The 26,742-nt window shown below is 48.4% G+C and overlaps 1 protein-coding gene and 1 pseudogene across 2 annotated transcripts in view; one reads left to right on the forward strand and one right to left on the reverse strand.

The window, feature by feature from the left end:
• The window catches only part of LOC147093389 (uncharacterized), an 83,193-nt pseudogene extending 77,793 nt beyond the window's left edge, over window positions 1–5,400 (reverse strand). The window contains exon 1 of the transcript XR_015074672.1: window positions 5,305–5,400. The product of XR_015074672.1 is annotated as an uncharacterized LOC147093389 (transcript). The remainder of the gene's footprint in view (window positions 1–5,304) is intronic.
• The window catches only part of LOC147093390 (uncharacterized), a 36,711-nt gene that overhangs the window by 1,845 nt on the left and 8,124 nt on the right, over window positions 1–26,742 (forward strand). The window contains exon 2 of the mRNA XM_085974201.1: window positions 15,187–15,317. Coding sequence (XP_085830327.1) covers window positions 15,187–15,317 — 131 coding nt within the window. The remainder of the gene's footprint in view (window positions 1–15,186; window positions 15,318–26,742) is intronic.

The raw sequence follows: 26,742 nt of genomic DNA on the forward strand, positions 1-26,742 counted from the left end.
TGGGGTGTAGGATCAAAAGGAGCGCCGGGCTGAGCGATCGCGGCTGGCACCCCAAAGAAGAAAGGGGAAGGGGGCAGGTGCTGGCAGTCGGCTAAAATTAAAAGATGCCGCCCAACACCTGCCCTTTAAGTGGTGCCACCACGGCTGCAGGAACAACCCCTGACCCTGTCGGACATATCGTCCGATGATAGGTCAGGGGTCGCATCCCAAGGTTGCAGCCGGGGTGCTGCACATGGCGATGACGTCATTGCCAGCGGTGCAGTGCTGCGGGGAGCTACCGCCTACCTCCGCCGCTAACCTCCCGCTGAATATCGCGGGAGGCACAAAGCAACCCAATTTCACCCCCTTGTCCAAATAGTGTGTGGCCTCCTTATTCTTCCCACCAAAACACACCACCTCACACTGAACTACAGTGAAATTCATTAACACACCACCTCACACTGATCTACAGTGAAATTCATTTGCCAATTACACGCCCATTCTGAAATTTATTAATATCTTCTTGCATTTTGTCTTCCTCAGTATTAACTCTACCTCCCAATTTGGTGTCATCGACAAACTTTGAAATTGTTCTTCTGATTCCCGAATCCAAATCGTTTCTGTAAATGGTGAACAACCATGATTCTAGCACCGATCCCTGTGGAACACCACTTCCCACCTTTTGCCAGTCTGAGTGGCTACTCTTAACCCCTACTCTCTGTTTTCTGTTTTGTGACCAGCTTGCTAGCCATAACAGTATGTAAGATCGACAAGATGACCCAGGTCAGGCCGTGTGGAGTGAAGGGCCAGGCAGCAGAATGGATGGAAAGATGGCTACAAAACAGAAATCAGAGGGTTGGAGTTAAGGGAAGTTTGTAGCGATCTTTCCATCCATTCTGCTGCCTGGCCCTTGACTCCACACGGCCTGACCGTGGTCATCTTGTAGACCGTACATACTGCAGACACAGTGCATCAGTGGTGGAGAGGGTGAATATTGAGTCCTGTGGCAGGGGCGCTGATGAAGTGGATTTCTCTGTCCGTGAGTTTTGAGGCATCGCTAGTTGCGTTTTTCACCTCTTTCCACCTTTAAAAAAAACCTTGCTGCCAGTTTATTAAAGCCATTAACAGCCGCTCGGGTGGGACACACCAATAAATGAGGCCTTGTTTCCCTCAGAATGACAGGCCTGAAACCTGAGTTAGAAAACATTTAGTAATTAAACCAGACTGGGCGGGGCCTGAGGTGTGAGTTAGTAACGGAAAATTGGTGGCCAGCGTACTTCACACCAGGACTGAGGACCCGGGGACTCGGGTTTCTGTGTCATTTATTGATTAATTTTGTTTATTGCCGAATCTCAATCAGACTGGCGGGTCATCTTGCTGTCTGACAGAGGCGAGGTTCCCCAATGGAGGGCTCTCTACGCGGGGGTCCTTCCCAGCACCATTGGGGATCTGGGGTGGAGACTGTTTCAGGGAGCTGTCGTGTGCAACAGTTTTTAAACTCTTTTCCGGACTCCAAGGCCAGATGTGTTTTTTGCAGCCTAGAGGAGTCCCCGGACCGTGTATATATTCAGTGTGAGAGGTTGCAGCCCCTGTATAGTTACCTGAAGGGGCTACTCCTCAACTCTTGGTTACACTTTAGCCCCACGCTCCTAATCTTTGCGTACCTGGTGCGGAGGGGCGTGGGTAAGTCGGAGGATCTTCTCCTGGACCTGCTCTTGGGCCTGGTGAAAACAGCAATTTGTAGGCCCAGGATGGGCGGGGCCCATGGGGGTTCGCTCTGGCTGCCTGCCTCTCTCCCGTGGTCTTGTCCCTACCCGGGTGGCCCTGGAGAGGGAGCAGGCGGTGTCCACCGGTTCACTTGATACCTTCCTCGACCGGTGGATACCTTCCTCGACCGGTGGACACCTCGTGTTAAAGAGACGATAATCGATCCTCACAATCACATTGTAATTTAATTATTAATTGTGTGTGTGTCACAAATACATTTCTTCTATTTTGCTACAAAAGCTCTACTAGACATGTTAAACTACTAGTTATTTAATCAGGGCTGCAGCTGCTGAAAGTTTGACTGTACTGAGGTTTGTGACCAGAGCTGGCAGACGTGTTGTTCTGAAGTCTGATGTCTCACACCTGAAGAGTCTGTTTATGTCGTGTTGTAATGACCTTTTTCTGTTGCCTGGTGTCAGAAATAGAAATCAAAGGGAGATGATGGCCCAGAAATTCGGGTCTCCACGGGTGAGTACGCACGGGGTACTCACCCGTGGGCCCGATGGAAGTGCTGGTTTCCTGCATGCGCTGCGCATGCACGGGAAACCGGCACTTCCGTTCCTCTGAACGAAGAAGTTCAGAGGTCGAACGCGTGCACGGGGGCGCCTGCGCGTGCGCATCAAACTTCGTTTTTTTTTTATATACAGGTTTTCCCGGGAGGGTAAGCCTGCAGAATTTAGAAATATAAAAAGCAGGCGTAAGGCCTGCTTTTCACAAGGTAAGTGGTGAATTAATTAAAATTAAAACATTTTTCCCCACAGGTTTATTATTTTTATAAATACTTTAAAGCAAGGTAAGTTGATTTTTAGCCCCGTTAGAAAATAAAATTATTTTTTTCAAAAATTTAAATTGTTTAAAAGAGTTATTTCATGTAATTTACAGTTTATTTAAAATATGTGATTTAAAAAAAATGTATTTGAAGATTTAGTGCTGTTTTGGGACCGTAGTATTTATAAGTCTTGACAGGTCTTCCTGTCAGACTTATGAACGGAGCATTCCCTGCTCCGATTGGCTCCCCGTGGCCCACGTGATCCCAGGGGATGCATCAAACTAACTGCGCCCCTGGGATACGCAAGCACTGCGCGCCGGCAGCTGGACCAGGCCCCGGATCGGAATTCCACGGGGGCCCACAGCTCAACGGCCAGCGTGCTAGGTAAGTGCAGATCGGGGACTTACACCCGCGGAAAGCCCCCGACCCGAATTTCTGGGCCGATGCCTCACTCTGTTAATCAACTCGTTGACACATTTCCTTTCTTAATTTACAAAGATCACAACTCCATTAGTGAACAATGGATTGCCAGACTGCCACTTTTTAGTGAGACTTGAAAGGATTCACTGTGAAGCTACACCTGCCCATCTGTCTGTGTGTCACTGTGTTTGGATTGTGTTAGACAACAGTCCTAATATCTCGCCTGCATCCATTACAATTTTTGAAATGTTAGATTGTACTTGGAAGAAGCTGAGTTTGAGTCTAACAATTCTGAAATTGGGAGCTGTTAATGATTTCTGTTTTTCACATAACTATATAGTGATGTGATCAGTCAAAGCAAATTAAAAGATGCTGCTATTTACTGAACACAACTGAATAATTCTACAAGGATGCTATCGCAGTCTTGCTCAGTATTAACTACACCCCCCAATTTCATGTCATCTGCAAATTTTGAAATTGTACATCTGATTCCCAAGTCCAAATCATTCATGTAAATGGTGAACAACAGTGGTCCCAGCACCGATCCCCGTGGAACACCACTTCCAACCTTCCGCCCATCTGAGTAAATACCTTTAACTCATCCCGTCACTATAACTTGACTTGTCTCCATTCCCGTGCCGAGGTGATTGCTGTACCAGACGGGAGGGGCAACATTTGGGGACTCTCGATTCTCCACCAATTCCCATTCCCCTTCTTTCTGGTGGATAATGGAGGTGCCACTGTGTGTAATGTGCAAGTCAGTAAGAATTGTCAGCAAGGATTAATCTGCACTTTCTAATGGAGATGTTCATCAGTGGAACCTTTCAGACAATGAATTGTAGATTTTATACCAAAGATTAATATACGATTGAAGTAAAAGTTCATAATTTTATTGTAAAATAATTCAGGGACTTTCATCAGAAATTAAGGGGAAAGATCAGACAGCAGTTCTTAAATAAACACTGCAGCTCCGACAACTCAATCAGCTATATATCCAGAATATAAAACTCCAGCCCAGTTAGAGGGGTTATTAACATCAGCAGAAACAAACCCCAACTGTCAGAATGAACATGGTCCAGTCCTGGATGTGATTAACAGCAGAATCCTACCCCTGCAGTCACATGTGAGCTCGCTGGTGTGTCAGCAGGTTAGATGATCGATTAAATCCCTTCTCACACATTGAGCAGGTGAACGGCCTCTCATAGGGACATAGAAACATAGAAGATAGGAGCAGGAGTAGGCCATTCGGCCCTTCGAGCCTGCTCCGCCATTCAACGAGATCATGGCTGATAATCCAAACCCTAGCACCCGGTCCCTACACCGACAGCCATCCCACCCAAGCCCTATCCCCGTAACCCCACGTATTTAATCCCCCCTAACACTAAGGGTCAATTTTTTTATCATGGCCAATCAACCTAACCCGCACATCTTTGGACTGTGGGAGGAAACCGGAGCACCCGGAGAAAACCCACGCAAACACGGGGAGAATGTGCAAACTCCACACAGACAGTCACCCGAGGCCGGATTTGAACCCGGGTCCCTGGCGCTGTGAGGCAACAGTGCTAACCACTATGCCACCGTGCTCCCCAGTGTGAACTCGCTGGTGTGTCTGGAGAATGCACAAGCGAGTGATCCTGAACCAGCTGCTAGTGGGCATGCTCAGGGGCACAGAGTCCCAGGACCAGCTGCTAGTGGGCATGCTCAGGGGCTGCACAGTCCCAGGACCAGCTGCTAGTGGGCATGCTCAGGGGCAGCAGAGTCCCAGGACCAGCTGCTAGTGGGCATGCTCAGGGGCAGCGGAGTCCCAGAACCAGCTGCTAGTGGGCATGCTCAGGGTTGAGTCCCAGGACCAGCTGCTAGTGGGCATGCTCAGGGGCAGAGTCCCAGGACCAGCTGCTAGTGCGCATGCTCAGGGGTAGCAGAGTCCCAGGACCAGCTGCTAGTGGGCATGCTCAGGGGCAGAGTCCCAGGACCAGCTGCTGGTGGGCATGCTCAGGGGCAGAGTCCCAGGACCAGCTGCTAGTGGGCATGCTCAGGGGCAGCAGAGTCCCAGGACCAGCTGCTAGTGGGCATGCTCAGGGGCAACAGGGTCTCAGGACCAGCTGCTAGTGGGCATGCTCAGGGGCAGAGTCCCAGGACGAGCTGCTAGTGCGCACGCTCAGGGGCAGCACAGTCCCAGGACCAGTTGCCAGTGCGCATGCTCAAGGGCAGAGTCCCAGGCCCAGCTGCTAGTGCGCATGCTCGGGGGCGACACACTGAGTAACAGTCGTTAACGCTTGAAGAGTCGGAATTACCGGCGGAAAGCGAGTTTTCTCAGCTAGACGGACAAGTGGAGAGGGACGGGGAAATAAATGACGGTAAACACAAACCTGGGAGTTTTAGGGTCCCGGAAAGCGAACGGAGCTGATTCAGCCTCGCGGAGCGGGTTAGACTTCCTCAGACACGTGACCGGGGCCCGCGGCCCCAGCGACGTCATCGCCCCATGAACACGTGACGCGGGTCCACGGCCTGATTGATGGAAGCCTCCGACCAATAGGGAGCGAGCGGGCGGCGGGTCCTCCAACCAATCAGGGAACCCGAGGGGCGGGACTAGCGGCACCCAGTGGGCGGGCCTGGAGGAGTGAGCCGGCGGCGGGTCCTCCAACCAATCGGGGAGCCCGAGGGGCGGGACTAGCGCCGGCTGATTGTCTGATCCGCAGGGCAGCGAGTTTCTCCAGTCCTTTGTTGAGGGCCCGGGGCCACGGGAGGCTGTGGGCCTTTATTCCCCGGCATTGGACACAAGGCTCATTGTCTCACAACACACTGGCTCAGGTTTTAATACAGACTTTTTAAATTCATCAATAAAAGCAGATAAACTTTGTGGAACAAAATATTTAACATTTCGGAGTAAAACAATTGTTATTTTCCTCTGTGGAATTGGTTAGTGTCAGACAATAACAACAACTTGTATTTATATAACGTATTTAATGTAGTAAAATGTCCCAACACGCTTCACAGGAACGTTATAAAACAAAATTTGACACCAGGTACAAACCGAGCATATTCCCATAAGGAGGAAAGATGGGGCGTCCAAAGCTCGAGCTCCCGATGACAAAGGATATCGAGGTTAGAATAAAACAGAAAAAGGAGGTTTACGACAAATGTCAGGTACAGAATACAGTCAAAAACCAGGAGAATACAGAGAGTGGGGGAAATTGAAAAAGGATATATGAAAGAAAGACTTGCATTTATATAGCGCCTTTCACGACCACCAGACATCTCAAAGTCACTGTTGTAATGTGGGAAACACGGCAGCCAGTTTGTGCACAGCAAGCTCCCACAAACAGCAATGTGATAATAACCAGGTAATCTGTTTTTGTTATGTTGGTTGAGGGATAAATATTGGCCAGGACACCGGGGATAACTCCCCTACTCTTCTTCAAAATAGTGCCATGGGATCTTTTACATCCACCTGAGAGAGCAGACGGGGCCTCAGTTTAAAGTCTCATCAGAAACAGTGCAGCACTCCCTCAGCACTGCACTGGAGTGTCAGTCTAGCTTTATGTGCTCAAGTCCCTGGAGTGGGACTAGAACCCACAACCTTCTGACTGGCGAGAGTGCTACCCACTGAGCCACAGCTGACACAAGGGAGAGAATACGAGAAAAGATTAGTGGGTAACGTAAAAGGGAACCCAAAAATCTTTTATAAACATATGAAAAGTAAAAGGATAGTTAAAGGAATGGTGGGGCCGATTAGGGACCAAATAGGAGCTCATCATACGGAGGCAGAGGGCGTGGCTGAGGTACTGAATGAGTACTTAGCATCTGTCTTCACAAAAGAAGAGGATGAAGTTAATGTCGCAGTAGAGGAGGGGGGAGTAGAGAAATTGGATAAAAATGGATAGAAAGGAGGTGCTAAATAGGTTGTCATCACTCAAAGTTAACAAGTCACCCAGTCCAGATGTGATGCATCCTAGATTGCTGAGGGAAGCTAGAGTGGAGACAGCAGAAGCTCCGACCACAATCTTTCAATCTCCCTCAGATATATGGGAGTGGTGACAGATGACTGGAGGATTGCAAATGTTACACCCTGTTTAAAAAAAGGGAGAGGGATAAACCTGGTAATTACAGGCCAATCAGTCTAATGTCAGTGTGGGTGAACGACTAGAGACCATTGTCAAGGACAAAATTAATTCTCACTTGGAGAAGCATGGGTTAATAAGGGGCAGCCAGTATGGATTTGTTAAAGGTAAATCGTGTCTGATTAACCTGATTGAGTTCTCTGATGAAGTAACAGAGGGTTGATGAAGGTAGTGCAGTAGATGTTGTATATATGGACTTTCAAAAGGCATTTGATAAAATACCACATAAGAGACTTACTCAGAAAATAGAAGCACAGGGAATTAAAGGGCCGATGATAATTTGGGTATATAATTGGCTAAGGGAGAGGAGGCAGTGAGCAGTGCTGAGGGATGTTTTTCTGACTGGAGGGAAGTATGCAGTGGGCTTCCCCAGGGGTCGGTATTAGGACCATTGCTTTTCTTGTTATATATAAATGACCTGGCCTTGGGTATAGGTGTACAATTTTGAAGTTTATGGATGATACAAAACTTGGCAACGTAGTAAATAGTGAGTACAGTAGTAGCAGACTTCAGAAGGACAGAGACAGACTGTGAAATGAGCAGACACAAGGCAGATGAAATTAAATGATAAGTGTGAAGTGATGCACTTTGGGAGAAACAACAGGGAGAGGCCGTATAATCTAAATGGGACTATTTTGAGGGGGTGCAAGAGCAGAGGGACCTGGGGGTCCATATTCACAAATCTTTGAAAGTGCCACGGCAAGTTGGTGAGGCGATTCAGAAAGCGTATGGGATACTTGGCTTTGTAAACAGGGCCATTGAATACAAAAACAAGGAAGTTACACTAAACCTTTACAAATCACTAGGAACATAGGACAGGAGGAGGCCATTCGGCCCCTCGAGCCTGCCCCGCCATTCAATGTGATCATGGCTGATCATCCAAGTTCAGTACCTGCTTTCTCCCCATACCCCTTGATCGCTTTAGCCTTAAGAAATACCAACTCCTTCTTGAATATATTTAATGAATTGGCCTCTACTGCCTTCTGTGGTAGAGAATTCCACAGGTTCACCACTCTGTGGGTGAAAAAATTCCTCCTCATTTCTGTCCTTATCCTTAGACTGTGACCCCTGGTTCTGGATTCCCCGACCATCGGGAACATCCTCCCTGCATCGAGTCTGTCCAGTCCGGCCAGAATTTTATAAGTTTCAATGAGATCCCCTCTCATTCTTCTAAACTCCAGCAAGTACAAGCCCAATCGACCCAATCTCTCCTCATACGTCATTCCTGCCATCCCAGGTATCAGCCTGGTGAATCTTCGCTGAACTCCTTCCATGGCAAGAACATCCTTCCTCAGATAAGGCAACCAAAACTGCACACAATACTCAAGATGTGGTTTCACCAAGGCCCTGTGCAACTGCAGCAAGACATCCCTGTTCCTGTACTCAAACCCTCTCGCTATAAAGGCCAACATACCATTTGCCTTCTTAACTGCCTGCTGCACCTGCATGCTTACCTTCAGCGACTGGTGCACAAGGACACCCAGGTCTCGTTGCACTTCCCCTTCTCCCAATCTATTGCCATTCAGATAATAATCTGCCTTCCTGTTTTTGCCACCAAAGTGGATAACCTCACATTTATCCACGTTATATTGCATCTGCCATGCTTCTGCCCAATCACCCAACCTGTCCAAATCATCCTGTAGTTTCTCGGCATCCTCCTCACAGCAGACACGCCCACCCAGCTTTGTGTCGTCTGCAAATTTGGAGATATTACATCTAGTTCCCTTGTCCAGATCATTAATATATATTGTGAATAGCTGGGGTCCAAGGACCGATCCCTGCGGTACCCCACTAGTCACTGCCTGCCACTCGGAAAAAGACCCGTTTATTCTAACTCTTTGCTTTCTATCTGCCAACCAGTTCTCTATCCAAGTCAATACCTTGCCCCCAATCCCATGTGCCTTAACTTTACATGCTAATCTCTTATGTGGGACCTTATCGAAAGCCTTCTGAAAGTCCAAATACACCACATCCACTGGTTCTCCCTTATCTATTTTACCAGTTACATCCTCAAAAAATTCCAGTAGATTAGTCAAGCACGATTTACCTTTTGTAAATCCATGTTGACTTTATCCGATCCTGTCACTGTTTTCCAAGTGTTCTGCTATTACATCTTTTATAATGGAGTCTAGCATTTTCCCCACTACCGATGTCAGGCTTACCGGTCTGTAATTCCCCGTTTTCTCTCTACCACCTTTTTTAGCTACCCTCCAAACCATGGGAACTGTTCCAGATTCCATCGAATATTGGAAGGTGATCAGCAATGCATCTACTATTTCTAGGGCCACTTCCTTAAGTACCCTAGGATGTAGATTATCAGGCTGATCTGTGATCTAACTCCATACACCCGCCTTTGGCCCGTATCCCTTAATGCCTTTGGGTAACAAAAACCTATCAATCTCAGATTTAAAATTAACAATTGATCGAGCATCAATTGCTGTTTGCGGAAGAGAGTTCCAAACTTCTACCACCCTTTGTGTGTAGAAGTGTTTCCTAATTTCACTCCTGAAAGGTCTGGCTCTAATTTTTAGACCATGCCCCCAGTCCTAGAATCCCCAACCAGCGGAAATAGTTTCTCTCTATCTACCCTATCTGTTCCCCTTAATATCCTGAAAACTTCGATCAGATGACCCCTTAACTTTCTAAATTCCAGGGAATACAACCCTAATTTGTGTAATTCCCTCCTTGTAACTTAACCCTTGAAGTCCAGGTATCATTCTGGTAAACCTACGCTGCACTCCCTCCAAGGCCAATATATCCTTCCTAAGGTGTGATGCCCAGAACTGCTCACAGTGCTCCAGGTGTGGTCTAACCAGGGTTTTGTACAGCTGCAGGGTTTTGGCCTCAGCTGGAGTCTTGTGTACAGTTCTGGGCACCACACTTTAGGAAGGATGTCAAGGCCTTGGAGAGGGTGCAGAGGAGGTTGACCAGGATGGTACCAGGGATGAGGGACTTCAGTTATGTGGAGAGATTGGAGAAGCTGGGATTGTTCCCCTTAGAGCAGAGAAGGTTAAGAGGAGACCTGATAGAAGTGTTCAAAATGATGAGGGGTTTAGATTGAGCAAGTAGGGAGAAACTGTTCACTCTGACAAGTGGGTCGGTAACCAAAGGTCACAGATTTAAAATAGTTGCTAAAAGAACTAGAGGGAAATGAGGAGAATTGTTTTCACACAGAGGGTTGTTAAGATCTGGAACGCACCATCTGAAAGGATGCTGGAATCAGGTTCCACAGGAACTTTCAAATGGTAATTGGACATGTCCTTGAAGAGGACTAGTTTGCAGAATTCTGGGGATAAAGCTGGGGTTTGGGGCTAAATTGGAAAGCTCTTTCAAAGAGCCGGCACTGACTCGATGGGCCGAATCACCACCTTCTGTGCTGTTAGATTCGATGATCAGTGTGAACACGCTGGTGACTCTTAAGGCTCTTCGAGCTTTTAAAACTCTTCCCACAGTCAGAACATTTAAAGGGTCTCTTGTCAGTGTGAACAAGCTGGTGTGACAGGAGGGTGGAGGACCGAGTGAATCCCTTCCCGCACACGGAGCAGGTGAACGGCCTCTCACCAGTGTGGAGGAGCCGATGTCTCTTCAGCTCCCAGGAGCTTTTAAAGCTCTTCCCACAATCAGAACAGTTAAATGGTCTCTCCCCAGTGTGAACAAGCTGGTGTCTCTTCAGCTCCTGGGGGCTTTTAAAGCTCTTCCCACAGTCAGAACATTTAAAGGGTCTCTCGTCAGCGTGAACAAGCTGGTGTGACAGGAGGGCGGAAGACACAGTGAATCCCTTCCCACACATGGAGCAGGTGAACAGCCTCTCTGCGGTGTGAACTCGCTAGTGTTGCTTGAGCTCCCCAGGGATTTTAAAACTCTTCCCACACTCAGAACATTTAAAGGGTCTCTCATTCGTGTGAACTCGCTGGTGTCCCTTCAGCTCCCCAGGGCTTTTAAAGCTCTTCCCACAGTCAGAACAGTTAAATGGCCTCTCATCAGTGTGAACAAGCTGTTGTCTCAGCAGGGTGGAGGACTTCAAGAATCCCTTCCCACACACGGAGCAAGTGAACAGCCTCTCCGCAGTGTGAACAAGCTGGTGTCCCTTCAGATCCCCGGGGCTTTTAAAACACTTCCCACAGTCAGGGCAGTTAAACGGCCTCTCATCAGTGTGAACAAGCTGGTGTGTCTGCAGGTTGGATGACTCACTGAATCCCTTCCCACACATGGAGCAGGTGAATGGCCTCTCCCCAGTGTGGAGGCGCTGGTGTCTCTGCAGGTTGGCTGAGTGAATCCCTTCCCACAATCGGAGCAGGTGAACGACCTCTCCCCAGTGTGAACTCGCTGCTGTTGCTTGAGCTCCGGGGGACTTTTAAAGCTCTTACCACAGTCAGGACAGTTAAAGGGTCTCACATCAGTGTGAACAAGCTGGTGTTTCTTCAGATCCCTGGGGCTTTTAAAGCTCTTCCCACAGTCAGAACACTGAAATGGTCTCTCCCCAGTGTGAACTCGCTGGTGTGTTTGCAGGTGGGATGAACAAACAAATCCCTTTCCACACACGGAGCAGGTGAACAGACTGGTTCAGGTGTGACTGTGTGACTGTGCCATTGAACTTCCAATGCAGACGGGGAACTGAATCCCTTCCCGCCGTCCCCACCTTTACCCGGTTTCTCCCCGGTGTGACGGTGCACATGTCTCACCAGGTCAGGCAATTGGCTGAATCCGCGTCCACACACCGAACATGTGTGCGGTTTGTCATCGCTGCGATCGCTGCTTTCTCCTTCCATGTGCAAAGGCCGATGATATTCAGGTCCTGATGAATCGAGTGACTCTGTCAGATCTTGACGTGATGTTTGGTCTGAGCTTCCCGCCTGTAACTGCTCCACTTCTGTAACCCTGTAAATTGAGATCAGAAAAGGATCAGAGGCAAACTGTTGTTTAAATTTCCCCTTTCCGAACCTAGGGGCAGTGAAGCTGATTTGCAGGCTCCAGCTGCTACACAGGTTGGTTGAAAGGATCAGCAGTAATGGCGGCTGTAATACCCACAAGCCCCGGCGCTCCAGAAAGCACTCTGTTGACGCTGAGTCCCGCGCATGTGCTCATGGCCCCCGCGCTCTCCCTCCTGCTCTACAATTGCCCGTCCCGATCAGTCCACAACGCGCATGCTCATCACACAAAACCCCGCGGTTGGAACACCGGCCGCGCATGCGGAGCCGCAACATCTGGTACTGGTGCGCGGCTCAGGTGGGGGCGAGTCGGTGTTTTGCCTCAGCCGCCAGGGAGGTGTGCATGTGCAGGACGACCCAACATTCTTCCTGTCAGCAATCACTCCCTCGTTTCTTTAATAAAAACAGAAACTACTGGAAATACTCAGCAGGTCAGGCAGCATCTGTGGAGAGAGAAACAGAGTTAATGTTTCAGGTCGATGACCTTTCGTCAGAAGTGCTTGTTCTTTAGTGTCAGCCAGTGGCTCAGTTGGTAGCACTCTCGCCTCTGAGTCAGAAAGTTGTGGGTTCAGAGTCCCACTCCAGAGACTTGAGCACAAAAATGCAGGCTGGCACTGCTGAGGGAGTGTGGCACTGTCGGAGGTGTCGTTTTTTGGATGAGATGTTAAACCCTGTCTGCTCTCTCAGGTGGATATAAAAGATCCCATGGCACTATTTCGAGAAAGACAGGCTTGCATTTATATGGTGCCTTTCACGACCAGCAGCTGTCTTGAAGTGCTTTACAGCCAATTAGGTACTATTGTACTATTGGAGTGTAGTCACTGTTGTAATGTGGGAAAGAGCAGGGGAGTTATCCCCCGGTGTCCTAGCCAATGTTTATCTCTCAATTAACACAACAAAAAGATAGATTATCTGGTCATTATCACATTGCTGTTTGTGGGAGCTTGCGGTGCGCTTACTGACTTCCGCGGTTCCTACGCCAGAACCAGGGGTCACAGTCTAAGGATAAGGGGTAGGCCATTTAGGACAGAGATGAGGAGGAATTTCTTCACCCAGAGAGTGGTGAAACATAGAAACATAGAAGATAGGAGCAGGAGTAGGCCATTCGGCCCTTTGAGCCTGCTCCGCCATTCAACGAGATCGTGGCTGATCATCCAAACCCTAGCACCCGGTCCCTACACCGACAGCCATCCCACCCAAGCCCTATCCCCATAACCCCACGTATTTAATCCCCCCTAACACTAAGGGTCAATTTTTATCATGGCCAATCAACTTAACCCGCACATCTTTGGACCTGTGGAATTCTCTACCACAGAAAGCTGTGGAGGCCAATTCATTAAATATATTCAAGAAGGAGTTGGATATATTTCTTAAGGCTAAAGGGATCAAGGGATATGGGGAGAAGGCAGGGACAGGGTATTGAGTTTGGATGATCAGCCATGATCTCACTGAATGGCGGAGCAGGCTTGAGGGGCCGAATGGCCTACTCCTGCTCCTATCTTCTATGTTTCTTTGTTTACATTATAACAGTAACTGCACTTCAAAAAGTACTTCATTGGCTGTAAAGCGCTTTGGGACATCCGGTGGTGGTGAAAGGCGCTATATAAATGCAAGTCTTTCTTTCTTCACTGGTCTCACCAGCGACTTCTTCTGGCTGCTGGCTGATTGACAGCCATGAGCCCGCGCATGCGCAAACGGAGCGGCGGTTTGTGCCGAATCCGGCACAGCGACCCCTGCCGGTCACCAAGGGTAATAACCGCGCATGCCCAGAGGAGACCAACCCCCTCCCCCACTCGGAGCTACGCCTGCGCACTCGGATCCTGCCGGTCAGTGTCGGCGCGGGGCATTCCGGGAAGGGCCTTGGTGTCGGTTCCAGAGTCGCGATCGGTGACGCAAAGTGTGTTTTCTTCGCTCCGATTGGGTGGAGAATCGCGCGGGGTGGATCGGGAGAGAATAAAGAGAGAAATAGAAAAATCTCAGAGTCCGCGAGACCCCGGACCGAGCGGCGACACTTGGACGGTGCACGTGATCTCCTCGGGGACACGTCACCCGGGCCCGCGGCATGATTGACGGCAGCTTCCCACCAATAGGGAGCGAGCGGGGCTGGCGCTGCGAGCCGGCGGCGGGTCCTCCAACCAATCGGGGAGCCCGAGGGGCGGGACTAGCGGCACCCAGTGGGCGGGACTGGAGGAGCGAGCCGGCGGTGGGTCCTCCAACCGATCGGGGCGCCCGAGGGGCGGGGCTAGCGGCACACAGTGGGCGGGGCTGGAGGAACGAGCCGGCGGCGGGTCCTCCAACCAATCGGAGAGCCCGAGGGGCGGGACTAGCACCGGCTGATTGTCTGATCCGCAGGGCCCGGGGAGGCTGTGGGCCTTTATTCCCCGCATTGGACACAAGGCTTTTTGTCTCAGGCATATGGTGACGTCGCATTGAAACATTCCTCCCTCCTTTACAAAGATGCCTGCCGTTAACCTGGGCCTGTATATGTTCCGATGTAGTCCTCCCACCACTGGGAGCGACAGTGATGCGGTCGTGCGACATAGCTCTACAGCGCAGGCGCAGTTCCGCTCCCTTTCCTCTCTCTCTCTCTCTCTCCCGCGCAGGCGCATTGCCGCTCCCCTGCCCTCCGGCGCAGGCGCAGTGCCGCTCCCCTGCCCTCCGGCGGAGGCGCAGTGCCTCTCCCCTGCTGTGTGCTGGGCCAGGCGGCGCGGGTTGATCGGTGAGTGAGGGTCAGAAACAGGTTGGTTGCCCGGGTTACAAGGCCCGCTCTGTGATTGAGGGAACTCGGGCCGACAGCGGCTGCTCAGCCCCGAGTTTAGATCACAGCGAGGGAGGCTCACAGGGTCACCGCTCCGGGCAGTAACTCCGCACAGAAAATGGCGCATTTCCGCCCAGAGCAGTGAGAATGGGGGAGCCTCAGGAGGCCGGAAATTTACTGTGAGCAAAAGCTCCAAACTAAACACACAGCCCCGCAACTGGGGATCTGAGGAAAATCTCTAAACTAAACACACAGCCCCGCAACTGGGGATCTGAGCAAAGGCACAAAATCAAACAAATACTCCGCCTTCACATTGGATTATTAGTAAGCAAATTAAAAGTCAACCGGAGAGAACCCTTCCGATTTCACGCTTTCAATATTGTTCTTATTTTCTGCTTTGCCACAATTAGATCTCCCGGTGAATGATGGTGTGATTGACGAAGGTGCTCAGCTCGAAGTAAACAGGGATTGTCGACTGAGGAACGACAGCCGGTGAAGCAGCACAGGATTGTGAGCACCAACCGAAGAGAACCCTTCCGATTCATAGAGCTTCCAGAGATCCACTGGGGAGCAAGGTAAGAGAAAGTCCCATTGACTCAGATACACACTGGTCCTGGAGATGGACTGGGGAGAAAGGTCAGGGAGAGTCTCATTGACTCAGATACACACTGGTCCTGGAGATGGACTGGGGAGAAAGGTCAGAGAAAGTCCCATTGACTCAGATACACACTGGTCCTGGAGATGGACTGGGGAGAAAGGTCAGGGAGAGTCTCATTGACTCAGATACACACTGGTCCTGGAGATGGACTGGGGAGAAAGGTCAGAGAAAGTCCCATTGACTCAGATACACACTGGTCCTGGAGATGGACTGGGGAGAAAGGTCAGAGAGAGTCCCATTGACTCAGATACACACTGGTCCTGGAGATGGACTGGGGAGAAAGGTCAGAGAGAGTCTCATTGACTCAGATACACACTGGTCCTGGCGATGGACTGGGGAGAAAGGTCAGAGAGAGTCCCATTGACTCAGATACACACTGGTCTTGGAGATGGACTGGGGAGAAAGGTCAGAGAGAGTCCCATTGACTCAGATACACACTGGTCCTGGAGATGGACTGGGGAGAAAGGTCAGAGAGAGTCCTATTAAGAACATAAGGAGCAGGAGTAGGCCATACAGCCCCTCGGGCCTGCTCCGCCATTCAGTAGGATCATGGCTGATCCGAACCTATACTCACGTCCACTTCCCTGCCCTCTCCCCGTAACCTCTAATTCCCTTATCTGCTAGGAAAATGTCGATCTCCGTTTTAAATTTATTTAATGTCGCAGCTTCCACAGCTCTCTGAGGTAGCAAATTCCATAGATTTACTACCCTCTGAGTGAAGAAGTTTCTCCTCATCTCAGTTTTGAAAGGGCAGCCCCTTATTCTAAGATTATGCCCCCTAGTTCTAGTCTCACCCATCAGTGGAAACATCCTCACTGCATCCACCCGATCAAGCCCCCTCACAATCTTATATGTTTCGATAAGATCGCCTCTCATTCTTCTGAACTCCAATGAGTAGAGTCCCAATCTACTCAACCTTTCCTCATAAGTCAACCCCCTCATTTCCGGAATCAACCGAGTGAACCTTCTCTGAACCGCCTCAAGAGCAAGTATATCTTTTCTTAAATATGGAAACCAAAACTGCACGCAGTATTCCAGCTGTGGCCTCACCAATACCCTGTATAACTGCAGCAAGACTTCCCTGTTATTATACTCCATCCCCCTTGCAATAAAAGCCAAGATTCCATTGGCCTTCCTGATCACCTGCTGCACCTGCATACTAACCTTCTGTGTTTCATGCACCAGGACCCCCAGATCCCTTTGTACTGTAGCACTTTGCAGTTTCTCTCCATTTAGATAATAACTTGCTCTTTGATTTTTTCTGCCAAAGTGCATAACCTCACACTTTCCAACATTATATTGCATCTGCCAAATCTCTGCCCGCTCACTTAGCCTGTCTATGTCCTTTTGCAGGTTTTTTATGTCCTCCTCACTCACTGCTTTCCCTCCCATCTTTGTATTGTCGGCAAACTTGGATATGTTGCACTCGGTCCCTTCCTCCAAATCGTTAATATAGATTGTAAAGAGTTGGGGTCCCAGCACTGACCCCTGCAGAACACCACTAGTTACTGATTGCCAGCCCGAGAACGAACCATTTATCCCAACTCTTTGTTTTCTGTTAGATAGCCAATCTTCCACCCATGCCAGTATATTACCCCCAATCCCGTGATTTTTTTTATCTTGATCAGTAATCTTTTGTGTGGAACCTTGTCAAATGCCTTTTGGAAGTCCAAATACACTACATCCACTGGTTCCCCTTTATCCACCCTGTATGTTACATCCTCAAAGAATTTGAGCAAATTTGTCAAACATGACTTCCCCTTCGTAAAACCATGCTGACTCTGTCCTATTAAATTATGTTTATCCAAATGCTCTGTTACTGTTTCCTTAATAATGGACTCCAACATTTTGCCAACCACAGATGTTAGGCTAACTGGTCTATAGTTTCCAGCTTTTTGTCTACTTCCCTTCTTAAATAAGGGTGTTACATTAGCAGTTTTCCAATCTGCCGGGACCTTTCCTGAGTCCAGGGAGTTCTGGAAAATGATCACCAATGCATCCACAATCCCTACTGCCACTTCTCTCAAGACCCTAGGATGTAGGCCATCAGGTCCGGGGGATTTATCTGCCTTAAGTCCCATTATTTTACTGAGTACCATCTCCTTAGTGATTTTAATCGTGTTTAGCTCCTGCCCCCCCATTGCCCCCTGTTTGCCCAGTGTTGGGATATTTTTAGTGTCCTCTACTGTAAAGACTGATACAAAATATTTGTTCAGCGTCTTTGCCATCTCCATGTTCCCCACCACTAGTTTCCCAGTCCCATCCTCTAAGGGACCAACGTTCACTTTTGCCACCCTTTTTCTTTTTATATAGCTGTAGAAACTCTTGCTATCTGTTTTTATATTTTTTGCTCGTTTACTTTCATAATCTATCTTCCCTTTCTTAATTAATCTTTCAGTTATTGTTTGCTGGCTTTTAAATGCTTCCCAATCTTCTATCCTCCCACTAGATTTGGCTACTTTATATGCCCTTGTTTTCAGTCGGATACTATCCTTTATTACTTTACTAAGCCACGGATGGCTGTCTTTTCTTTTACTCCCCTTTTTCCTCAGTGGAATATATTTATCTTGAAAGATGTGAAATGTCTCCTTGAATGTAGACCACTGCTCTTGTACCGTCTTACACTTTAATCTGTTTTCCCAGTCCACTTTAGTCAATTCTACTCTCATACCTTCATAGTCTCCTTTATTTAAGCTTAACACGCTGGTTTGAGTTCCAACTCTCTCACCCTCAAACTGAATTTGGAATTCAACCATATTATGGTCACTCAGTCCAAGGGGATCCTTTACTAGGACATTTTTTATTAATCCTGTCTCATTACACAGGACCAGATCTAAGATTGCCTGCCCCCTGGTTGGTTCAGTTACATACTGCTCAAGGAACCCATCCCTAATACACTCTATGAACTCTTCCTCAATGCTGCCATGCCCAATTTGATTAGTCCAGTCAATATGAAAGTTAAAATCCCCCATGATTATAGCTGTTCCCTTATTACAAGCCCCAACTATTTCCTGATTTATACTCCGACCAACAGAGTTGCAACTGTTAGGAGGCCTATAGACTACACCCACTAGTGACTGTTTCCCCTTATTAACCCTTATCTCCACCCAAACTGTTTCATTATCCTGATCCTTTGACCCAATATCATTTCTGACTATTGCAGTGATTCCATCCTTAATTAACATAGCAACCCCACCTCCCTTTCCTTCCTGTCTTTCCTTCCTAATTGTCAAATACCCTTGTATGTTTAGTTCCCAGTCATGATTATCTTGCAGCCATGTTTCCGTAATGGCCACCAGATCATACCCATGTGTAGTTATTTGCACCGTCAACTCATCAATTTTGTTACGAATGCTGCGTGCATTCAGATAAAGAACTTTCAAATATGTTTTCTGACAATTAATTCCTGCTTTTACCCCTTTTACTACTTTACCTTTTTCATTATACATTCTGTCCCTTCCTGACACGCTCTGGTTTTTAATTCCCCCACTGCTACCTTGCTCTATTGCCTTCTCCGCTGTCATTTTTATTTTTCGCTCTCTTAAAACCTCCCCCCCACTAATTAGTTTAAAGCCCTCTCTACAGCCCTAGTTATTCGATTCGCCAGGATTCTAGTCCCAGCACTGGCCAAGTGAAGTCCGTCCCAACGGAACAGCTCTCTCCTGTCCCAGTACTGATGCCAGTGTCCCAAGAAGCAAAACCCATTTCTCCCACACCAGTCTTTGAGCCACGCATTTAACTCTCTAATTTTATTTACCCTAGCCAAATTTGCACGTGGCTCAGGTAGTAATCCAGAGATTATTACCCTTGTGGTTCTGCTTTTTAATTTGGCCCCTAGCTGCTCAAACTCCCTCAGCAGAACCTCCTTCCTTGTCCTATCTATGTCGTTGGTACCAACATGGACCACGGCAACTGGATCTTCCCCCTCCCACTCCAAGTTTCTCTCTAGCCCAGAGGAGATGTCCTTAACCCTGGCACCGGGCAGGCAACACAGCCTTCGGGACTCTCGCTCTCGGCTGCAAAGAACTCTTATCTATCCCCCTAACGATACTATCCCCTACCACTACAACATATCTTTTAACTCCCCCCACTTGAATGGCCCCCCGCTCCACGGTGCTGTGGCCAGGTTGCTCATCCTCCCCGCAGTCCCTGTTCCCATCCTCACAGGGAGTAAGAGTCTCAAACCTGTTGGACAAGAGCAAGGGCTGCGGCTCCTCCAACACTACCTCCTGGATCCCCGTACCTGCCTCACTTCTAGTCACACCATCCTGACCCTGCCCACGGACTACAACTGAATTAATTAATCTAACTGGTGTGACTACCTCCTGATACACAGAGTCCAGGTAACTCTCCCCCTCCCTGATGTGTCTCAGTGTTTGAAGCTCGGACTCCAGCTCTTCAACACGGAGCCGGAATTCCTCGAGCAGCCAACACTTACTGCAAATGTGATCACCGTGAGCATCAATGGTGTCCACCAGCTCCCACATATTGCAGCAGCAACACATCACCTGATCTCCCATTCTATGTAATTAATTACATTTATTAATATTATTTTTAAATACCCTCTGCTCTGATTCTAGATGATGAATATCGCACCTTAGAAACTATAAACCAGAGTATAAGCTTAAAAAAAAAAGAGAAATACTTACCAACCAATCACTTACCCGCTTTCTGGTGACGTCACACTTGGATTAATTTTTACCTCTCTCCTTCCCTCCGAGTTCCAAGTTCGGAGACTGGTTGTACTTACCTGGTCTCTGGGGCCTTTTATAGCCCCGCTCTGCCGCTCGAGTTTCCCGCCGACGCTCTACATAAGAACATAAGAAGTAGGAGCAGGAGTAGGCCAATCGGCCCCTCGAGCCTGCTCCGCCATTCAATAAGATCATGGCTGATCTGATCCTAACCGCCAATCCACTATCACAGAACCATCTCCTGAATCTAACAGAATTAGACACACAAAATAGGAGCAGGATCAGGCTACACGGCCCCTGGGCCCGCTCTGCGACCCACAGGGCCATGACCATTCCGAACCTAGACTCATGTCCAGATTCCTGCCCGCTCCCCGTAACCCTTAATTCCCTTTACTTCTAGGAAACTGTCTATTTCTGTTTTAAATTTATGTAATGATGTAGCTTCTACAGCTTTTTGCGGCAGCATATTCCATGGACCTACCACCCTCTGAGTGAAGTAGTTCCTCCTCATCTCAGTTTTGAAAGAGCAGCCCCTTATTCTAAGACTATGCCCCCTAGTTCTAGTTTCACCCATCATCGGGAACATCTTCCCCGCAGCCACCCGATCCAACCCCTTCACAATCTTGTATGTTTCAATAAGATCGCCTCTCATTCTTCTGAACTCCAATGAGTAGAGTCCCAATCTACTCAACCTCTCCTCATATGTCCATCCCCTCATCCCTGGGATTAACCGAGTGAACCTTCTTTGTACTGACTCGAGAGCAAGTATGTCCTTTCTTAAGTATGGACACCAGAACTGTACGCAGTATTCCAGGTGCGGTCTCACCAATACCTTGTACAACTGAAGCAATACCTCCCTATTTTTATATTCTATCCCCCTAGCAATGAAAGCCAACATTCCATTGGCCTTCTTAATCACTCGCTGCACCTGCATACTAACCTTTTGAGTTTCATGCACCAGGACCCCCAGATCCCTTTGTACTTCAGTACTTTCCAGTTTCTTGCCATTAAGATAATAACTTGCTCTACGATTTTTCCTGCCAAAGTGCATAACCTCACACTTTCCAGTATTGTATTCCATCTGCCAAATCTCTGCCCACTTAGCCTGTCGATGTCCCCTTGCAGGTTTTTTATGTCGTCCTCCTCACTCACTACTTTCCCTCCCATCTTTGTATCATCTGCAAACTTTGATATGTTGCACTCGGTCCCCTCCTCCAAATCGTTAATATAGATTGTAAAGAGTTGGGGACCCAGCACTGACCCCTGCGGAACACCACTAGTTACTGATTGCCAGTCTGAGAATGAACCATTTATCCCAACTCTCTGCCTTCTGTTAGATAGCCAATCCTCTATCCATGCGAGAATATTACCCCCAATCCCGTGATTTTTTATCTTAAGCAATAATCTTTTGTGTGGCACCTTGTCAAATGCCTTTTGGAAGTCTAAATACACTACGTCCACTGGTTCCCCTTTATCCACCTTATATGTTACTTCCTCAAAGAACTCCAGCAAATTTGTCAAACATGACTTCCCCTTCATAAAACCATGCTGACTTTGTCCTATTAAATTATGATTATCCAAATGTCCTGTTACTGTCTCCTTAATAATGGACTCCAAAATTTTACCTACCACAGATGTTAGGCTAACCGGTCTATAGTTTCCAGCCTTCTGTCTACTGCCCTTTTTAAATAAGGGTGTTACATTAGCAGTTTTCCAGTCTGCCGGGACCTTTGCCGAGTCCAGGGAGTTTTGGAAAATTATTACCAATGCATCCACAATCCCTACCGCCACTTCTCTCAAGACCCTAGGATGTAAGCCATCAGGTCCAGGTGATTTATCTGCCTTGAGTCCCATTATTTTACCGAGTACCACTTCCTTAGTGATTTTGATCGTGTTTAGCTCCTCCCCCCCTTTAGCCCCATGTTTGTCCAGTGTTGGGATATTCTTAGTGTCTTCTACTGTAAAGACTGATATAAAATATTCATTCAGTGTTTTTGCCATCTCCATATTTCCCACCATTAATTTCCCGGCCCCATCCTCTAAGGGACCAACATTTACTTTAGCCACCCTTTTTCTTTTTATATAACTATAAAAACTCTTACTATCTGTTTTTGTATTTTTTGCTAATTTACTTTCATAATCTATCTTCCCTTTCTTAATCTTTTTGTTATTTTTTGCTGTCTTTTAAAGTTTTCCCAATCCTCTATCCTCCCACTAGATTTGGCTACCTTATATGCCCTTGTTTTTAGTCGAATACTATCCTTAATTTCTTTACTTAGCCACGGATGGCTGTCTTTTCTTTTACACCCTTTTCTTCTCAGTGGAATATATATTTTTTGGAAGTTGTAAAATAACTCCTTAAATGTACACCACTGATCATGTATCGTCTTACCCTTTAATCTATTTTCCCAATCCACTCTACTCAATTCCGCTCTCATACCTTCATAGTCTCCTTTATTCAAGCTTAGCACGCTTGTTTGAGATCCAACCTTCTCACCCTCTAATTGAATATGGAATTCAACCATGTTATGGTCACTCATTCCAAGGGGATCCTTTACTAGGACATTTTTAATTAATCCTGTCTCGTTACACAGGACCAGATCAAAGGTTGCTTGCCCCCTGGTCGGTCGAGTTACATACTGCTCAAGAAACCCATCCCTAATACACTCAATTAACTCATCTTCAAGGCAGCCCTGCCCAATTTGATTTGTCCAATTAATATGATAGTTAAAATCCCCCATAATTATAGATGTTCCCTTATTACAAGCCTCAACTATTTCCTGATTGATACTCCGTCCAACAGAGTTGCCACTGTTCGGAGGCCTATAGACTACGCCCACTAGTGTTTTTTCCCCTTATTATTCCTTACCTCCACCCAAACTGCTTCATTATCCTGATCTTTTGACCCAATACCATTTCTCTGTATTACAGAGATTCCTTCCTTTATTAACATAGCCACCCCACCTCCCCTTCCTTCCTGCCTGTCCTTCCTGATCGTTAAATAACCTGGTATGTTTAATTCCCAGGCATTGTCACCCTGCAGCCATGTTTCTGTAATGGCCACAAGATCATACCCATATGTAGTTATTTGTGCCATTAACTCGTCTATTTTGTTAGGAATGCTACGTGCATTCAGATAGAGAACTTTCAAAGATGTTTTGTGACACTTAGTTCCTGCTTTTGCCCTTTTTATTACTTTACCTTTTACTCCATACCTTCTGCCCCTTCCTGACACGCTCTGGTTTTTAATTTCCCCACTGCTACCTAAGTCTATGACCTTCTCTGTTGTCATTTTTATTATTTGCTCTCTAGGAACCTCCCCCCCCCACTAGTTAGTTTAAAGCCCTCTCTACAGCCCTAATTATATGATCCGCCAGGACTCTAGTCCCAGCACTGGCCAAGTGAAGTCCGTCCCAACGGAACTGCTCCCTCCTGCCCCAGTACTGGTGCCAGTGTCCCATTTCTCCCACACCAGTCTTTGAGCCACGCATTTAACTCTCTAATTTTATTTGTCCTAGCCAAATTTGCTCGTGGCTTAGGTAATAATCCACCCTTGTGGTTCTGCTTTTTAATTTGGCCCCTAGCTGCTCAAACTCCCTCAGCAGAACCTCCTTCCTTGTCCTATCTATGTCGTTGGTACCAACATGGACCACGACAACTGGATCGTCCCCCTCCCACTCCAAGCTTCTCTCCAGTCCAGAGGAGATGTCCTTAACCCTGGCACCGGGCAGGCAACACAGCCTTCGGGACTCTCGCTCTCGGCTGCAAAGAACTCTATCTATCCCCCTAACGATACTATCCCCTACCACTACAACATTTCTTTTAACTCCCCCCACTTGAATGGCCCCCCGCTCCACGGTGCTGTGGCCAGGTTGCTCATCCTCCCCGCAGTCCCTGTTCCCATCCTCACAGGGAGTAAGAGCCTCAAACCTGTTGGACAAGAGCAAGGGCTGCGGCTCCTCCAACACTACCTCCTGGATCCCCGTACCTGCCTCACTGCTAGTCACACCATCCTGACCCTGGCCACGGACTACATCTGAATTAATTAATCTAATTGGTGTGACTACCTCCTGATACACAGAGTCCAGGTAACTCTCCCCCTCCCTGATGTGTCTCAGTGTTTGAAGCTCGGACTCCAGCTCTTCAACACGGAGCCGGAATTCCTCGAGCAGCCAACACTTACTGCAAATGTGATCACCGTGAGCATCAATGGTGTCCACCAGCTGCCACATATTGCAGCAGCAACACATCACCTGATCTCCCATTCTATGTAATTAATTAAATTTATTAATATTATTCTTAAATACCCTCTGCCCCGATTCTAGATGGTGAATATCACACCTTAGAAACTATAAACCAAAGAGATTTAAGCTTAAAAAGGGAGAAATACTTACCAACCAATCACTTATCCGCTTTCTGGTGACGTCACACTTGGATTACTTTTGACCTCTCTCCTTCCCTCCGAGTTCCGAGGCCTTACCTGGTCTCTGGGGCCTTTTATAGCCCCGCTCTGCCGCTCGAGTTTCCTGCCGACGCTGTGAGGCCTTACCTGGTCTCTGGGGCCTTTTATAGCCCCGCTCTGCCGCTCGAGATTCCCGCCGACACTGTGAGGCCTTACCTGGTCTCTGGGGCCTTTTATAGCGCCGCTCTGCCGCTCGAGTTTACCGCCGACACTGAGGCCTTACCTGGTCTCTGGAACCTTTTATAGCTCCGCTGCTGCTCGAGATTCCCGCCGACACTGTGAGGCCTTATCTGGTCTCTGGGGCCTTTTATAGCCCCGCTCTGCCGCTCGAGATTCCCGCCGACACTGTGAGGCCTTACCTGGTCTCTGGGGCCTTTTATAGCCCCGCTCTGCCGCTCGAGATTCCCGCCGACGCTGTGAGGCCTCACCTGGTCTCTGGGGCCTTTTATAGCCCCGCTCTGCCGCTCGAGATTCCCGCCGACGCTGTCAGGCCTTACCTGGTCTCTGGGGCCCTTTATAGCCCCGCTCTGCCGCTCGAGTTTCCCGCCGACGCTGTGATATACACTGGTCCTGGAGATGGACTGGGGAGAAAGGTCAGAGAGGGTCCCATTGACTCAGATACACACTGGTCCTGGAGATGGACTGGGGAGAAAGGTCAGAGAGAGTCCCATTGACTCAGATACACACTGGTCCTGGAGATGGACTGGGGAGAAAGGTCAGAGAGAGTCCCATTGACTCAGATACACACTGGTCCTGGAGATCGACTGGGGAGAAAGGTCAGAGAGGGTCCCATTGACTCAGATACACACTGGTCCTGGAGATGGACTGGGGAGAAAGGTCAGAGAGAGTCCCATTGACTCAGATACACACTGGTCCTGGAGATCGACTGGGGAGAAAGGTCAGAGAGGGTCCCATTGACTCAGATACACACTGGTCCTGGAGATGGACTGGGGAAAAAGGTTAGAGAGAGTCCCATTGACTCAGATACACACTGGTCCTGGAGATAGATTGGGGAAAAAGGTCAGAGAGAGTCCCATTGACTCAGATACACACTGATCCTGGAGATGGACTGGAGAGAAAGGTCAGAGAGAGTCCCATTGACTCAGATACACACTGGCCCTGGAGATGGACTGGGGAGAAAGGTCAGAGAGAGTCCCATTGACTCAGATACACACTGGTCCTGGAGATGGACTGGGGAGAAAGGTCAGAGAGAGTCCCATTGACTCAGATACACACTGGTCCTGGAGATGGACCGGGGAGAAAGGTCAGAGAGTCCCATTGACTCAGATACACACTGGTCCTGGAGATGGACTGGGGAGAAAGGTCAGAGAGAGTCCCTTTGACTCAGATACACACTGGTCCTGGAGATGGACTGGGGAGAAAGGTCAGAGAGAGTCTCATTGACTCAGATACACACTGGTCCTGGAGATGGACTGTGGAGAAAGGTCAGAGAGAGTCCCATTGACTCAGATACACAATGGTCCTGGAGATGGACTGGGGAAAAAGGTCAGAGAGAGTCCCATTGACTCAGATACACACTGGTCCTGGAGATGGACCGGGGAGAGAGGTCAGAGAGAGTCCCATTGACCCAGATACACACTGGTCCTGGAGATGGATTGGGGAGGAAGGTCAGAGAGAGTCCCATTGACTGAGATACACACTGGTCCTGGAGATGGACTGGGGAGAAAGGTCAGAGAGTCCCATTGACTCAGATACACACTGGTCCTGGAGATGGACTGTGGAGAAAGGTCAGAGAGAGTCCCATTGACTCAGATACACACTGGTCCTGGAGATGGACTGGGGAGAAAGGTCAGAGAGAGTCCCATTGACTCAGATACACACTGGTCCTGGAGATGGACTGGGGAGAAAGGTCAGAGAGAGTCTCATTGACTCAGATACACACTGCTCCTGGAGATGGACTGGGGAGAAAGGTCAGAGAGAGTCCCATTGACTCAGATACACACTGGTCCTGGAGATGGACTGGGGAGAAAGGTCAGAGAGAGTCCCATTGACTCAGATACACACTGGTCCTGGAGATGGACTGGGGAGAAAGGTCAGAGAGAGTCCCATTGACTCAGATACACACTGGTCCTGGAGATGGACTGGGGAGAAAGGTCAGAGAGAGACCCATTGACTCAGATACACACTGGTCCTGGAGATGGACTGGGGAGAAAGGTCAGAGAGAGTCC

This window comes from Somniosus microcephalus, unplaced genomic scaffold, assembly GCF_052327205.1.
Source record: "Somniosus microcephalus isolate GS21.2 unplaced genomic scaffold, FLI_Smic_1.0 unresolved_chr1, whole genome shotgun sequence".
Lineage (NCBI taxonomy): Eukaryota > Metazoa > Chordata > Chondrichthyes > Squaliformes > Somniosidae > Somniosus > Somniosus microcephalus.